The sequence below is a fragment of the Schistocerca nitens genome, chromosome 3, assembly GCF_023898315.1.
Source record: "Schistocerca nitens isolate TAMUIC-IGC-003100 chromosome 3, iqSchNite1.1, whole genome shotgun sequence".
Taxonomy (NCBI): domain Eukaryota; kingdom Metazoa; phylum Arthropoda; class Insecta; order Orthoptera; family Acrididae; genus Schistocerca; species Schistocerca nitens.
The window spans coordinates 210,797,425-210,814,007 of record NC_064616.1 but is presented as its reverse complement, the minus strand read 5'-3'; the positions used below and the strand labels follow the sequence as shown (position 1 = coordinate 210,814,007).

Genomic DNA, 16,583 nt, shown 5'->3' with positions numbered 1-16,583 from the left:
GTCCACTGTGGATATATTAGGACGCTGTAAACTGTTGAAACTGAAGGCAATTTACAATGAATTAACTGCAGTTAGTTCTTTTGCAGACATTTATTTTTCCATGATGATGTTTCAATTTCCCTGACATCTCACCTTTAGATGTTTACATTTATGTATGTGCCATGAACATTGTTTTCTTTACTAACAGTGTTGCAGAATTTTACAATGAAACTATATAAGACAGCTATTCTAAAACATTGTAAGTGAAGAAATATATGAAGAAGTGTTGAATGTAAAAAAAGATGCAATTTTTGGTGTGCAATTTGTTGGCATGTCATTTGGGAACATAGTACCAGACATATCAGTGTGTTACTCCATAAACATTACTATCACGGGTACTACAGTTTTGACCTTCTGCACTTGGAGTGCTGCTGTTGTATCACATGACAAGCTGTCCCACAAGCTTAAGTAAGTATGTGAATTGGACCCACACATCACCAAAGATTGCCCACACATAGTATAGGGAGTCTGATCTCACCTTAATTACGCCGCCTTTTTGATTTGTGCACAAAACTTGGCACTCTACAAATACTATGAAGCCCTTTGCATGTCACTCAGACTGAACTCCATTTGAACTGAATAACATAAATTTTTAATAGTAACACATCCACATCTCAGTCACTGTTTGCATATGGAAGTATCCATTACCATACCGATAATGTAACCCAGGGTATAAGTGGGGCCTAACGACAGAAAATGACATCGTATAAACTAGCTGGGTGGCAGAACACCATTTGATCTATACAATAACCTGGTCCAGCTTTATGCCACACTTGCTCCCAAACCACTGCCACACGAGTCTTACATCTGTTAAGAGGCCCATGTCAGACCCATTTAATACACTCACCCAGCACACTAATACACTCACTGTGTCACAGGCTTATCCTATCCCATCAGAGAGAAGACTACCACTAGAAGCATTTTGTGGGCATGACCACCAGTCATCTTTACATCCAAATGAATTGCCACTGTCAAATTGCGACCAAGAGCAGTGATGACCACCCAACAGAAAAACATGCTGCTGAGCATAAAGTTCTCAATTTCAACTGCTGTTACACAACCTGTGTTATTTGGATTCCCAACAATAGTTCCTCTGAATTACACAGAAGGGAGTTGCCCTTGCAACACAACTTCAACCTTGCCCACAACCTACACCCACATCTACTCCTGCCCCACTACTATAACTTCACTCATTCAGTACCACACCCTCTTTCATTGAGTCTCCCCTTCCTCTGTTCTATCTCCCCTTCTTCAGCTGTACAAAACTCTCCCCCATTTGAGGCAAAAACAAGCTCACTGGTGGCACATTGTTATCTTGTGCACCTTCTGCCTCCCTTCCCCATCATAAGCCACTCTCCCATTCCACAACTCATCTCTCCCCTTGCCTGCTCCACCCAACACAAACCCTCATCATCAAGCAGCGATGCTGGCACAATGTCGTCAGTCATAACAACGTAGCCATACAGGTGACAGGTATGTGCATATACATGCATGCGCACGCGCACACACACACACACACACACACACACACACACACACACACAGAGAGAGAGAGAGAGAGAGAGAGAGAGAGAGAGAGAGAGAGAGCAGGGGGGTGAAGGGGGTGGCAGTGTTAAAGTCCCCAGTACATGACTGATATTGCCAGTTATGAAAGTAAAAATGTTCACACAGTCTCATTATGGATTTCTTTTCAAACAAAAGCTACTCATTGTTCCCAACAAACCATAATAGTTTATCTCCTTGAAAACATCAACAATATGAATAGACTGACTAACTGTATCAGAAATTGTTGTGAGTACTGCAATACAAGCCTGCTAAAATGTACTAAATATATTTACTGTTTCACAAAAATTAATGACTTAGCACTCTTTCAATTGCAACCTCGTCAGCACAAAGCACACTAGCAGCAACAGCAATGGCAATGACAGTAATAGTAATAGTAGTAATAATAATAATAATAATAATAATAATAACAATAATAATTTTACACCACAGAAAATGCAGGATGGAGTCAAGACAGTATTATGAAAAGGATGGATTGCTACTCACCATACAGTGGAGATGTTGAGTTCAGTCCATCCTTTTCATTATACTGTCATTAATATTAATTTAATGTTGAGATGTGAAGCACTGACTGCTTGTTAACTATGACTGATATACTATTAACACTTACTTTTAGAATAATTTCTTCAGGTATTATCACAATTTTAATAAATTCAAATTCTTCAAGTCTTGTCAGGATTTCTTTCATCGGTTTTGACTGTGATTTCTTTGCCATGGCACATACACCGACAACAACTTGTTTAGTGTCTCCACCGCCATCTTCTCTGTATTCTGTCAAATTGCCCTTAAAGGAAAAAGGAAAAATAATTACAATTTTATGCCAAATAAACAATAATACTCATCCATTAGAGGTTTCATACAGAAAAACCCAAAGCAAAACTAGCACTCCACACACAAATGCTACTTCCACACACATGATCACAGTCTCTGGCAACTAAAGCCAGACTAAGAGGAGCAGCACATGATGGGAAAGGCAAATGGGTGGGGTTAAGGAGGAGGCTGGGGCGGAGAGGGGGAGCAATAGCAAGGCAAGGGTGGGGGATGGTAAAATCTGCTACTGGGAGCATGCAGGGACAAGGTGAAGTGAGGGTAGGTCAGCTAGGTCCAGTCAGGAGGTAGGACAGGGGCGCGGGGGGGGGGGGGGGGGGGGGAAGAGAGAAATACAAAGACTGGGTGTGTTGGTGGAACAGAGAATTGTGTAGCTGCGTAGTGCTGCAATGGTAACAGGGAAGGTGTTAGATGGGTAAGGACAATGACTGGTGAAGGTTGAGCCAGGAGGGTTATGGGAATGAAGGATATATTGCAGGGAGAATTCCCACCCGCTCAGTTCAGAAAAGCTGGTGTTGGTGGGAAGGATGGAGATGGCACAGGTTGTGAAGCAGTCATTGGAATCAAGAAAATCATGTTGGGCAGCGTGCTCAGCAATGGGATGGTCCACTCCTCCTTGGTCACAGTTTGTCAGTGGCCATTCATGCGGACAGACAGCTTGTTGGTTGCGATACCCACATAGAATGCAGCACAGTGATTGCAGCTTAGGTTGTAGGTCACATGACTGGTTTCACAGGTCGCCCTGCCTTTGAAGGGATAGGTGGTGTTTGTGAGTGGACTGGAGTAGGTGTTGTTGGGAGGATGTATGGGACAGGTCTTGCATCTAGGTCTGTTTCAGGGATATGAGCTATGAAGCCTGGGGTTGGGAGCAGGGGTTGTGTCGGGATGGATGAGGATATTGTGTCGGGTCGGTGGACATTGGAATACCATTGTGGGAGCAGTGGGAAGGGTAGCGGGTAGGACATTTCTCATTTCAGGGCATGACGAGGGTAGACAAAACCCTGGCAGAGAATGTACACTCCTGGAAATGGAAAAAAGAACACATTGACACCGGTGTGTCAGACCCACCAAACTTGCTCCGGACACTGCGAGAGGGCTGTACAAGCAATGATCACACGCACGGCACAGCGGACACACCAGGAACCGCGGTGTTGGCCGTCAAATGGCGCTAGCTGCGCAGCATTTGTGCACCGCCGCCGTCAGTGTCAGCCAGTTTGCCGTGGCATACGGAGCTCCATCGCAGTCTTTAACACTGGTAGCATGCCGCGACAGCGTGGACGTGAACCGTATGTGCAGTTGACGGACTTTGAGCGAGGGCGTATAGTGGGCATGCGGGAGGCCGGGTGGACGTACCGCCGAATTGCTCAACACGTGGGGCGTGAGGTCTCCACAGTACATCGATGTTGTCGCCAGTGGTCGGCGGAAGGTGCACGTGCCCGTCGACCTGGGACCGGACCACAGCGACGCACGGATGCACGCCAAGACCGTAGGATCCTACGCAGTGCCGTAGGGGACCGCACCGCCACTTCCCAGCAAATTAGGGACACTGTTGCTCCTGGGGTATCGGCGAGGACCATTCGCAACCGTCTCCATGAAGCTGGGCTACGGTCCCGCACACCGTTAGGCCGTCTTCCGCTCACGCCCCAACATCGTGCAGCCCGCCTCCAGTGGTGTCGTGACAGGCGTGAATGGAGGGACGAATGGAGACGTGTCGTCTTCAGCGATGAGAGTCGCTTCTGCCTTGGTGCCAATGATGGTCGTATGCGTGTTTGGCGCCGTGCAGGTGAGCACCACAATCAGGACTGCATACGACCGAGGCACACAGGGCCAACACCCGGCATCATGGTGTGGGGAGCGATCTCCTACACTGGCCGTACACCACTGGTGATCGTCGAGGGGACACTGAATAGTGCACGGTACATCCAAACCGTCATCGAACCCATCGTTCTACCATTCCTAGACCGGCAAGGGAACTTGCTGTTCCAACAGGACAATGCACGTCCGCATGTATCCCGTGCCACCCAACGTGCTCTAGAAGGTGTAAGTCAACTACCCTGGCCAGCAAGATCTCCGGATCTGTCCCCCATTGAGCATGTTTGGGACTGGATGAAGCGTCGTCTCACGCGGTCTGCACGTCCAGCACGAACGCTGGTCCAACTGAGGCGCCAGGTGGAAATGGCATGGCAAGCCGTTCCACAGGACTACATCCAGCATCTCTACGATCGTCTCCATGGGAGAATAGCAGCCTGCATTGCTGCGAAAGGTGGATATACACTGTACTAGTGCCGACATTGTGCATGCTCTGTTGCCTGTGTCTATGTGCCTGTGGTTCTGTCAGTGTGATCATGTGATGTATCTGACCCCAGGAATGTGTCAATAAAGTTTCCCCTTCCTGGGACAATGAATTCACGGTGTTCTTATTTCAATTTCCAGGAGTGTAGTTGGTCATGGTGACTAGGAAGGAAATTGCTGTTTGGAATCCATTGAGTGTTGGGAAAGGTAGTGGTCAATAGTGGTAAGGCCATGTGCATTAGGGATGTTAATGTAAACGGAGGTGGCATCAATAGTGATGAGCAGGGCACTGTGTGGTGAAGGAACAGCAACTGTGGAGAGTCGGTGGAGGCAATGGTTAATATCTTTTAAATAGGACAGTTGGTTGGGGGTAACAGGCTGAAGGTGTTGGTCTACGAGAGCAAAGATTCTCTCAGTGGGGGCACAGTAACTGGCCACAATGGGGCGACCTGAGGGGTTGGGTTTATGGAGTTTAGAAACCATATAAAAGGTGGGAGTGGGGGTGGGGGGGGGGGGGGAGAATGGTAAGGGTGAGGAGAGAGATGGATTCTGCAGAGAGGTTCTGGGATGGGCCTAAGGATTTGATGAGAGACTTGGGATCCAGCTGGATTTCTGGAATAGGGTCAGTGTGGCAGGGTTGGTAGGTGGATGAATCTGGCAGCTGGTGGAGTCTTTCTGCCAGGTTACTCTTGCAGTTCAAAACAACAGTGGTGGATCCTTTGTCAGCAGGTAGGATTCTAAGGCTGGGACCAGTTTTGAGGTGGTGGGTTATGGTTCTTTCTGTAAGGTTATTTTGCACTTTCAGGGATCTGGGAAATAAAGGTAGGGGCAAGGTTGAAGGTTAAGAAATTCTGTAAAGTTAACATGGGGTAATTTGAGGGCAATGCGGAGGGGGGGGGGGGGGGGGGGACGATGACGGCTGGATGGAGGAGTGAACTGAGTCACGCAGGTTTCAACATTAGTCTTTGGTTAAGTCTGATTGGTAAGGTTGTTGGTGGCAAAAAGTGTTCCCACTGTAGGGGCCGGGAGAAGGAGAGAAGATCTTTAACAGTTCTTGCACAATTGAATTTGGAAATGGGGCAAAAGGTGAGGCCTTTGGAAAGGACTGATACATCTGCAGGCCTAAGCCTTTTGGAGGAAAGGTCCATGGCTCTGTTTCAGGTCTGTTTAGGTATGTATCTCTGTGGTGGTGAGGGGAGTTTTGGAGGGTGGGGTGACTATAGTAGGTCTGCGAGACAGGGTTTTTCATCTATAAGGGGATGTGAGTGAGGTATGTAAGTTGTTGTAGAGGTGGTGGATAGTGGTATTCCAAGGTGGAATTAGGAACTGAACAGGGTGGAGAGTTTTTTATGGTGGGATTGTGCATGTTGTTGTAGTTTCTGGAGGGCTAGAGTTTAAGTGGGTGTTATAGGATCCAGGGATTTGGGATTGAAGAAGGACGGACATTGAGTATAGTAATGCATTAGAAAATAGTAACAAAAGAAACAGTTCTGGGTGAAGGATGGAAGAAAAGCCATTAGGCAAACTCAGTCAAGGGAAAAGCCATGATGGAATGTAAAAGTATTATGGAAAAGACAGTTGCTACTCACCATATAGCAGAGACACTGAGTCACATATAATCGCAACAAAAAGACTGTTATAAAATGAGCTTTTGGTCAATAAAGCCTTTGTCAAAAATTGACAACAGAACACACACACACACACACACACACACACACACACACACACACACACACATGCACGCACGCACGCACGCACGTTAAGGTACTCACACATACATGAACACAGTCTCTGGCTGCTGAAGCAAGACTATGAACAGCAGTGAATGATGGGAGAGGCAACTGGGAGGAGGATAAGGTGGAGGCTGGGACAGGGAGGGGAGGGAATGGCACAGTATGAGGACAGTAAAGTAGTGCTAGTAGGAGCATGTAGGGGATAGGTGCAAAGAGGGTAGGGAAGTTACATGCAGTTGGGAGATTAGACGGAGGGCGGTGGGAGAGGGCGTTCCCCATGTGACTCAGTACCACCCAGGACTGGAGCAACTGAATTACATTCTATGCCAGGGTTTCAACTACCTTTTGTCATGCCTCAAAATGAGAATTGTCCTAATCATTATCCTTCCCATCCCTCCAACAGTGGTATTCTGCCACCCACTGAACTTACATAATATCCTCGTCTACACCTACATAATCCCTGCTCCCAACCCCTCGCCTCATGGTTCATATTTCTGTAATCGACCTAGAGGAAGACCTGTCCCATACATTCTCCCGCCACCACCTACTCCAGACCACTCACAAAGATCACTTATTCCATCAAGTCAGGGTGACCTGTGAAACCAGTCATGTGATATACAAGATAAGCTGCAACCACTGTGCTGCATTCTATGTGGGAATGATAACCAACAAGCTGTCTGTCTGCTTTAATGGCCACTGACAAACTGAGTGCAAGAAACAACTGGGCCACCCTGTTGCTGAGCACGCCGCCCAACATGTTGTTCTTCATTTCAATGACTGCTTTACAGCCTGTGTCCTTCCCACCAACACCAGCTTTTCCGAAATGAGCAGGTGGGAACTCTCCCTGGAATATATTCTATGTTCCTGTAACCCTCCTAGACTCAACCTTCGTTCATCATTGTCCTTACCCATCTAGCCCCTTCCCTGTTCCCATTCCAGCACTACACAGCCTTGTATTCCACCAACACACCCAGTCTTTTTTACTTCTCTCTTTTACCCCCTCCCCAATCCCCTGCCACCGCCACTCTAACCACCCAACTGCACCCTAGCTGCCCTACCCTCTCTCCACCTTTTTCTTGCACACTTCCACTAGCAGCACTTTACCGTGCCTCACACCTACCCTGCTATCCCTCCTCCTCCCCATCCCACATTTGTCCTTAGCCCCTCCCTCACCCCCACCCAGTTGCCTCCATGTGTGTGTGTGTGTGTGTATTTTTGAGAAAGGCCTTGTTGGCCGAAAGCTCATTATGTGACAGTTTTCTTGTTGTGCCTATCTGTGACTCAGCATCTCCCCTAAATAGTGAGTAGCAACTATCCTTTTCATAATATAATTATGAAATTACTTTCACTAAAAGTAAATGAAGTAAAAATGTATCTCTGCAGGAGAAACTGCACTAAAAAATGAATAACGCTTACAGCTAGAACATAGTGTCTCTCTCTCTCTCTCTCTCTCTCTCTCTCTCTCTCTCTCTCTCTCTCCCACACACACACACACACACACACACACACACACTCAAATACATTGGTGCTGTGCATCACTTGAATTTGCAGTAAAGACTGATAGCTTGACAATATGGTCTCATTTCAAACACCAACACTACTCTGTGATAAACACATTCATGGATGATCTGTATTATACTATCTTTGTTTTTAAAATCTTGAATCAGTTACACAGTAGTAGAACAATTATTTTATACCCCATAGTTCTTAGATCTTTTAAACGAGCTATCAATGATTTTCTGCTTAATTCTGAAACATACTCAGCAGTATCAATACTGGTTCAGAATATCAGTGCCAGCCCTTACTTCAAACAATGCCTCTGCAAATGACAGTATTAGATACAAGAGTAACTTCAGACAGCGAATTCTAATGTTTCATGAAAATATAAATTGCTGTTCTGAATTTTATAGTGTCTCCATTAACACAACCAATTTCCCCCTCATTCTGTCTGGTAAGTTTCCCCTGACCTTGGCTTTCAGGTGACTTCTTTGAACACTGCCCCTTTTCCCAAAGCTCTCCACTCCTTTTCCCTCACCCCTCTTTCTTATCCTTCAACCCTTCTGCCAGGAGAAGGAGTCACTGGCTCTGAAAGCTTGCAAACCTAAGACCCTTTTTTTTACGTGTTCTCCTGCTGCCACTTGGTGAGTACATTTTTTATCTATTCAATTACTTTGCAGAATCAATTCATTGATTTTCAGAAACTAGAATAATATGGCAGACATGAAATAACATAGTAGCACACTCCTATGCAGTATTTGGTCATCCACACCAGCAAACATCAGATTAGGCAGATACATGTTTTGTTAAAAAATTTAGTGATTTTTTTTATTTCATTTCTGACACACTTTCTTACAGCAAAATGCACAATGTTCACGACACAGATTGGTTTACATAAATTGAGATATATCACAGACCTAGCAAAAACTTGACAAACTACTAGGTTATCAGTCCCTTTGTCCTCAAACAGACAGGTCTATGCGACTGTACATTGGAGATAGCCTACCATGCAAAACCCATGGGAAGAAACCCCTAGGTCTACAACTGTCAGTGAAGCTGAGGTAAGGGACAAAAAGAAGAAAGAGGAAGAAAGGCAAGCTAGGTGTCCCATCTAGGGAGCCGCTGGAAGCCCCTGAAAGCAGAGTGCAATGAGGGGACATACAACCCCCAGCCCCCAACACTTACCAGAGGTACTTTACTCTGAGACTGCCCTGCAAAGACTAGCAACATGGACAGGGCTAAAGAAGCACAGAGAGACAAAAGACGAACAGATTGAACAGATCACATGGGGGGAGGGGAGAGGGAGGGGGGGAGGGGGGAGAAGAGTAAAAGAGCAGATAGGGTGAGGACAGGGCTGGACCACAAACTCCAGCCTGGACTGGGCAGAGGAGGCAACGGAGTATTCTGCCAAACCCTCAATGGGCTGATAATCTAAGGGGGTCCTCCCTTAAAGAGAGTGGTAAAGGCCAGCTTCACGAATAAAATGTAAAAATCAGCCAGCCCTGGGGGCATCATCTCCCAACAGCAGGTGCAGTGAGTAGAGAGACTAAGAGTCTGCCGCAGGGTCGCTAGGTTGGGACACTTCAGTAAAATGTGGACCACCATCAAATGGGAGCCAGAACAACAGTGAGGTGGGTCCTCGCTATGGAGGAGATGACCATGAGTCAGCCATGTATGGCCAATGTGGAGCCAGCAAAGGATGGTAGAGTTCTTGGAAGAGACCTGCATGGAGGACCTCCATAGGCTCGTAGTCTCCTTTATCACCCGTGGTTAGTTTGGTGACATCAGAGTGAGCCATACCGTATTCCAGGTACCTAAAACTTGATGGCATAATACTGATCAGAGGTTTGTTTCTGGATTACCGATCTGAAGAGTTGGTTTACTGGTTGCCAGTTTGACCAGGCTATCAGCAGTTCATTGCCCAAGATCTCAACATGGTCTGGGGCCGAGAGGAACGTCACTGATTGTCCACACTATTCAAGGGCATACAAGGAATCCTGGATAGCAATGACCATGGGAGGGTGATGGTAGCACTGGTTGAGAGCTTGCAAACTGCTCAAGGTGTCATTGCATAAGAGAAAAGAGGCACCAGTTCAGGGACAGACATCCTCAAGAGCACGAGACAGAGAGCTACGAACTCTGCAGTGGAAAACCTAAAGCCATCTGTCAAGGAGAGCAGTTCAGTATGCCTTCCATGAGTGTAAGAAATTACCAGCAACCATCAAGCCATTAGTGTACACTATTTCTGAACCCTAGAATCCCGCATGGAAAAACAAAAAAACTGGTGGTTGTGGGCCTTGGCATGAACAGAATCTTTCAGATCTTGTGATATGACAGATGAAGCTGTGTCCAAGGGATGCACCATGGAGATGTACAGGAGTGGGCCCACCAGAAAGGTGGAAGAGGAAACAACAGAAGTTCAGAGGGGATAGACTGGATGTGGATTGCAATTGTTATCCCTGATGAGGGCCGCCATTGAAGGAGATGGATTACAGTGTTTGGAAAGAAGAGACATCAGTTTGGATGCTTATGGGAGCTGCGAACATGGGTAACAAAATTGACAAGCTGTTACTGGCACCTGATCCGCAATGGAGGGACCCCAGACTCCATGAGTAAGCTGTCCACAGGGCTAGTTCGAAAGGCTCCTGCTGCAAGTCAAACCCAGCAGTGGTGTACTGGATCAAACATCCACAATGCTGAGGGCAATGCCGAATCATAAGCCAGACTCCTATAATCGAGGTGAGATTATATCAGGGCTTTGTAAAGGTGCAGAAGGGTAGTGCGATCTCCACCCCAGCTAGTTTTGCTCAGGCAGAGAGGTGTATTAAGGTGCAGCCAGCACTTTTGCTTAAGCCTGCAAAGATTGGGAATCCACATCTACTAAGAATTGAAAACCAGTACTAAAACGCAATAAGTGTCCACCACACTGAGTAGCTGGTCATCGATGTAAGGTTCTGGTTGTGGGCGAGTGACACAACATTGACAGAAGTGTATGACATGAGTCTTGGTTGTGGAATATCAAAAGCCATTTGTGAGGGCCCATGCCTGTGCCTTTGGTATGGTACCTTGCACTCTATGTTCAGCGGAACCCACGCTTGAGGAGGAGTGTGCTCCCTGCCGCCGTTGGATAAGCAGCTGCAGCAGCAAGTCGTATACTCCTAGCTCACTCATTTCTTACATAGTTTAATTCTTAATTTCTTTGCGTGTTTTTGGTACTTGCATTGTTTGATACATAAATTTCGGGCGTATTATAGTATTTGAGAGTTGCAGCATCGCGTTTTAGTACCTGAATAGTGTAAATTCGCGTAGTCGTTTGTCTTTTGTTTTTGTTTTGAACGGCCAGTGTCGGTTGGTCACAGTCAGTGTGCTCCCTGCCGCCGTTGGATAAGCAGCTGCAGCAGCAAGTCGTATACTCCTAGCTCACTCATTTCTTACATAGTTTAATTCTTAATTTCTTTGCGTGTTTTTGGTACTTGCATTGTTGGATACATAAATTTCGGGCGTATTATAGTATTTGAGAGTTGTAGCATCGCGTTTTAGTACCTGGATAGTGTAAATTCGCGTAGTCGTTTGTCTTTTGTTTTTGTTTTGAACGGCCAGTGTCGGTTGAACAGTCAGTGTGCTCCCTGCCGCCGTTGGATAAGCAGCTGCAGCAGCAAGTCGTATACTCCTAGCTCACTCATTTCTTACATAGTTTAATTCTTAATTTCTTTGCGTGTTTTTGGTACTTGCATTGTTTGATACATAAATTTCGGGCGTATGATAGTATTTGAGAGTTGTAGCATCACGTTTTAGTACCTGAATAGCGTAAAATCGCGTAGTCTCCTTCCGCTGCCGAGCAGTGTGTCAGCAGTGCGTTAGTAGCAGCATTACTGCATTTACTAGGCAATCTTGTATTTTAATAACCGTTTAAATTTTGTCGATTTGTTTGCGCTCTCTGTAGATTAGTTCAGACGTTTTTAGCATGTATAGGGACTGCAACTGCTGTGTTCGGATGCAGGCTGAGTTGGCATCCCTTCGCTCCCAGCTTCAGGCAGTGTTGGCTTCGGTCACACAGCTTGAGGCTGTTGCCAATGGGCATCACTGTGGGGGTCTGGATGGGGGTTTGTCGGGGACGGCCAGCTCGTCCCACGCATCCCCCGATCGGACTAAGACTGTGGTTGCCCGGGATACTGCCCGCATTGAGGCTGATCCCTCACCTGTGGTAGAGTGGGAGCTAGTCTCAAGGTGTGGCAGGGGGCGAAAGACATTCCGGAGGGCTGAACGGAAGGCCTCTCCAGTTTGTCTGACGAACCGGTTTCAGGTTCTGTCTCAGGCTGATACTGATCTTCGGCCTGACATGGCTGCTTGTCCTGTTCCAGAGGTTGCCCCTCAGTCGGCAAGATCCGGGCGGTCGCAGAGGGTGGGCTTACTGGTAGTTGGGAGCTCCAACGTCAGGCGCGTAATGGGGCCCCTTAGAGAAATGGCAGCAAGAGAGGGGAAGAAAACCAATGTGCACTCCGTGTGCATACCGGGGGGAGTCATTCCAGATGTGGAAAGGGTCCTTCCGGATGCCATGAAGGGTACAGGGTGCACCCATCTGCAGGTGGTCGCTCATGTCGGCACCAATGATGTGTGTCGCTATGGATCGGAGGAAATCCTCTCTGGCTTCCGACGGCTATCTGATTTGGTGAAGACTGCTAGTCTCGCTAGCGGGATGAAAGTAGAGCTCACCATCTGCAGCATCGTCGACAGGACTGACTGCGGACCTTTGGTACAGAGCCGAGTGGAGGGTCTGAATCAGAGGCTGAGACGGTTCTGCGACCATGTGGGCTGCAGATTCCTCGACTTGCGCCATAGGGTGGTGGGGTTTCGGGTTCCGCTGGATAGGTCAGGAGTCCACTACACGCAGCAAGCGGCTACACGGGTAGCAGGGGTTGTGTGGCGTGGACTGGGCGGTTTTTTAGGTTAGATGGCCTCGGGCAAGTACAGAAAGGGCAACAGCCTCAAAGGGTGCGGAGCAAAGTCAGGACATGCGGGGACCAAGCAGCAATCGGTATTGTAATTGTAAACTGTCGAAGCTGCGTTGGTAAAGTACCGGAACTTCAAGCGCTGATAGAAAGCACCGAAGCTGAAATCGTTATAGGTACAGAGAGCTGGCTTAAGCCAGAGATAAATTCTGCCGAAATTTTTACAGAGGTACAGACGGTGTTTAGGAAGGATAGATTGCATGCAACCGGTGGTGGAGTGTTTGTCGCTGTTAGTAGTAGTTTATCCTGTAGTGAAGTGGAAGTGGAAAGTTCCTGTGAATTATTATGGGTGGAGGTTACACTCAACAACCGAGCTGGGTTAATAATTGGCTCCTTTTACCGACCTCCCGACTCAGCAGCATTAGTGGCAGAACAACTGAGAGAAAATTTGGAATACATTTCGCATAAATTTCCTCAGCATGTTATAGTCTTAGGTGGAGATTTCAATTTACCAGATATAGACTGGGACACTCAGATGTTTAGGACGGGTGGTAGGGACAGAGCATCGAGTGACATTATACTGAGTGCACTATCCGAAAATTACCTCGAGCAATTAAACAGAGAACCGACTCGTGGAGATAACATCTTGGACCTACTGATAACAAACAGACCCGAACTTTTCGACTCTGTAAGTGCAGAACAGGGAATCAGTGATCATAAGGCCGTTGTAGCATCCCTGAATATGGAAGTTAATAGGAATATAAAAAAAGGGAGGAAGGTTTATCTGTTTAGCAAGAGTAATAGAAGGCAGATTTCAGACCACCTAACAGATCAAAACGAAAATTTCTGTTCCGACACTGACAATGTTGAGTGTTTATGGAAAAAGTTCAAGGCAATCGTAAAATGCGTTTTAGACAGGTACGTGCCGAGTAAAACTGTGAGGGACGGGAAAAACCCACCGTGGTACAACAACAAAGTTAGGAAACTACTGCGAAAGCAAAGAGAGCTTCACTCCAAGTTTAAACGCAGCCAAAACCTCTCAGACAAACAGAAGCTAAGCGATGTCAAAGTTAGCGTAAGGAGGGCTATGCGAGAAGCGTTCAGTGAATTCGAAAGTAAAATTCTATGTACAGACTTGACAGAAAATCCTAGGAAGTTCTGGTCTTACGTTAAATCAGTAAGTGGCTCGAAACAGCATATCCAGACACTCCGGGATGATGATGGCATTGAAACAGAGGATGACACGCGTAAAGCTGAAATACTAAACACCTTTTTCCAAAGCTGTTTCACAGAGGAAGACCGCACTGCAGTTCCTTCTCTAAATCCTCGCACAAACGAAAAAATGGCTGACATCGAAATAAGTGTCCAAGGAATAGAAAAGCAACTGGAATCACTCAACAGAGGAAAGTCCACTGGACCTGACGGAATACCAATTCGATTCTACACAGAGTACGCGAAAGAACTTGCCCCCCTTCTAACAGCCGTGTACCGCAAGTCTCTAGAGGAACGGAGGGTTCCAAATGATTGGAAAAGAGCACAGGTAGTCCCAGTCTTCAAGAAGGGTCGTCGAGCAGATGCGCAAAACTATAGACCTATATCTCTGACGTCGATCTGTTGTAGAATTTTAGAACATGTTTTTTGCTCGAGTATCATGTCGTTTTTGGAAACCCAGAATCTACTATGTAGGAATCAACATGGATTCCGGAAACAGCGATCGTGTGAGACCCAACTCGCGTTATTTGTTCATGAGACCCAGAAAATATTAGATACAGGCTCCCAGGTAGATGCCATTTTTCTTGACTTCCGGAAGGCGTTCGATACAGTTCCGCACTGTCGCCTGATAAACAAAGTAACAGCCTACGGGATATCAGACCAGCTGTGTGGCTGGATTGAAGATTTTTTAGCAAACAGAACACAACATGTTGTTATCAATGGAGAGACGTCTACAGACGTTAAGGTAACCTCTGGCGTGCCACAGGGGAGTGTTATGGGACCATTGCTTTTCACAATATATATAAATGACCTAGTAGATAGTGTCGGAAGTTCCATGCGGCTTTTCGCGGATGATGCTGTAGTATACAGAGAAGTTGCAGCATTAGAAAATTGTAGCGAAATGCAGGAAGATCTGCAGCGGATAGGCACTTGGTGCAGGGAGTGGCAACTGTCCCTTAACATAGACAAATGTAATGTATTGCGAATACATAGAAAGAAGGATCCTTTATTGTATGATTATATGATAGCGGAACAAACACTGGTAGCAGTTACTTCTGTAAAATATCTGGGAGTATGCGTGCGGAACGATTTGAAGTGGAATGATCATATAAAATTAATTGTTGGTAAGGCGGGTACCAGGTTGAGATTCATTGGGAGAGTGCTTAGAAAATGTAGTCCAGCAACAAAGGAGGTGGCTTACAAAACACTCGTTCGACCTATACTTGAGTATTGCTCATCAGTGTGGGATCCGTACCAGATCGGGTTGACGGAGGAGATAGAGAAGATCCAAAGAAGAGCGGCGCGTTTCGTCACAGGGTTATTTGGTAACCGTGATTGCGTTACGGAGATGTTTAATACACTCAAGTGGCAGACTCTGCAAGAGAGGCGCTCTGCATCGCGGTGTAGCTTGCTCGCCAGGTTTCGAAAGGGTGCGTTTCTGGATGAGGTATAGAGTATATTGCTTCCCCCTACTTATACCTCCCGAGGAGATCACGAATGTAAAATTAGAGAGATTAGAGCGCGCACGGAGGCTTTCAGACAGTCGTTCTTCCCGCGAACCATACGCGACTGGAACAGGAAAGGGAGGTAATGACAGTGGCACGTAAAGTGCCCTCCGCCACACACCGTTGGGTGGCTTGCGGAGTATGAATGTAGATGAATGTAGATGTAGATGTAGAATAGTAGAAGCAAAAGTTGTCAGCATGCAAGGGAGGTGATACTGAGGACCCAACAGCTGCTGCTAGACCATTGATGGCTTCTTGAAAGAGTGGGACACTCAGTACAGAGTCCTGAGGGACCCCATTGTCTTGGATATGGGGGGGGGGGGGGGGGGGGGGGAACTCTGGTCAGCACCAACTCAAACCGGAATGTAGGGTGTAACAGGAAGTTCTGCATGAAAATAGAGAGCGCACCCCAGAGACCCCCACTCGTGTAAGGTAGCAATGATGTGGCGTCACCATGTGGTGTCATAAGCCTTTTCAAGGTCAAAGAAGGTGGCTGTAAGGTGTTGACCTCAAGCAAAAGTTGTTCATACTGCAGACTACAAATTATCAGTAAGGGAACGGCCTTGGCAAAAGTCACCCTGGGATGGAGCCAGAGGGCCCTGAGACTCAAGGAACCAATACACCTGCACGCTTATGGTGTGTTCAAGCAATTTACAGAGAATGTTGGTGAGACTTATTGGTCGGTAACTGTCCATCTTTAGAGGAGCCTTACCCAGTTTTAGTACTGTTACAATGATGCTTTCTTGCCATGGCAATGGGAACTCGCTCTTGCTCTAGAGGCGATTAAAGATGGCAAAGGTATGACACTGACAATCCACGGCAGGTGTTTGATCATTTGGTTGTGGACATGGTCCAGCCCTGGGGCAGGGGCAGGGAAGTAGGCTCAGACACTGACGAATTCCCACTTATTGAACGTAGCATTATATGGCTCCAGGTGGTGTGTAGAGAAAGTTAATAGCTTTTGC

At 46.8% G+C, this 16,583-nt stretch overlaps 1 protein-coding gene across 8 annotated transcripts in view; it reads right to left on the bottom strand.

Annotated features, from left to right (window-relative positions):
- LOC126248162 (inositol hexakisphosphate and diphosphoinositol-pentakisphosphate kinase) overlaps positions 1–16,583 on the bottom strand; it is a 585,218-nt gene that overhangs the window by 331,663 nt on the left and 236,972 nt on the right. For all 8 annotated transcript variants that reach the window (XM_049948910.1, XM_049948915.1, XM_049948911.1 and 5 more), the window contains exon 3: positions 2,213–2,386. In XM_049948910.1, the coding sequence (XP_049804867.1) occupies positions 2,213–2,386 (174 nt within the window). The remainder of the gene's footprint in view (positions 1–2,212; positions 2,387–16,583) is intronic.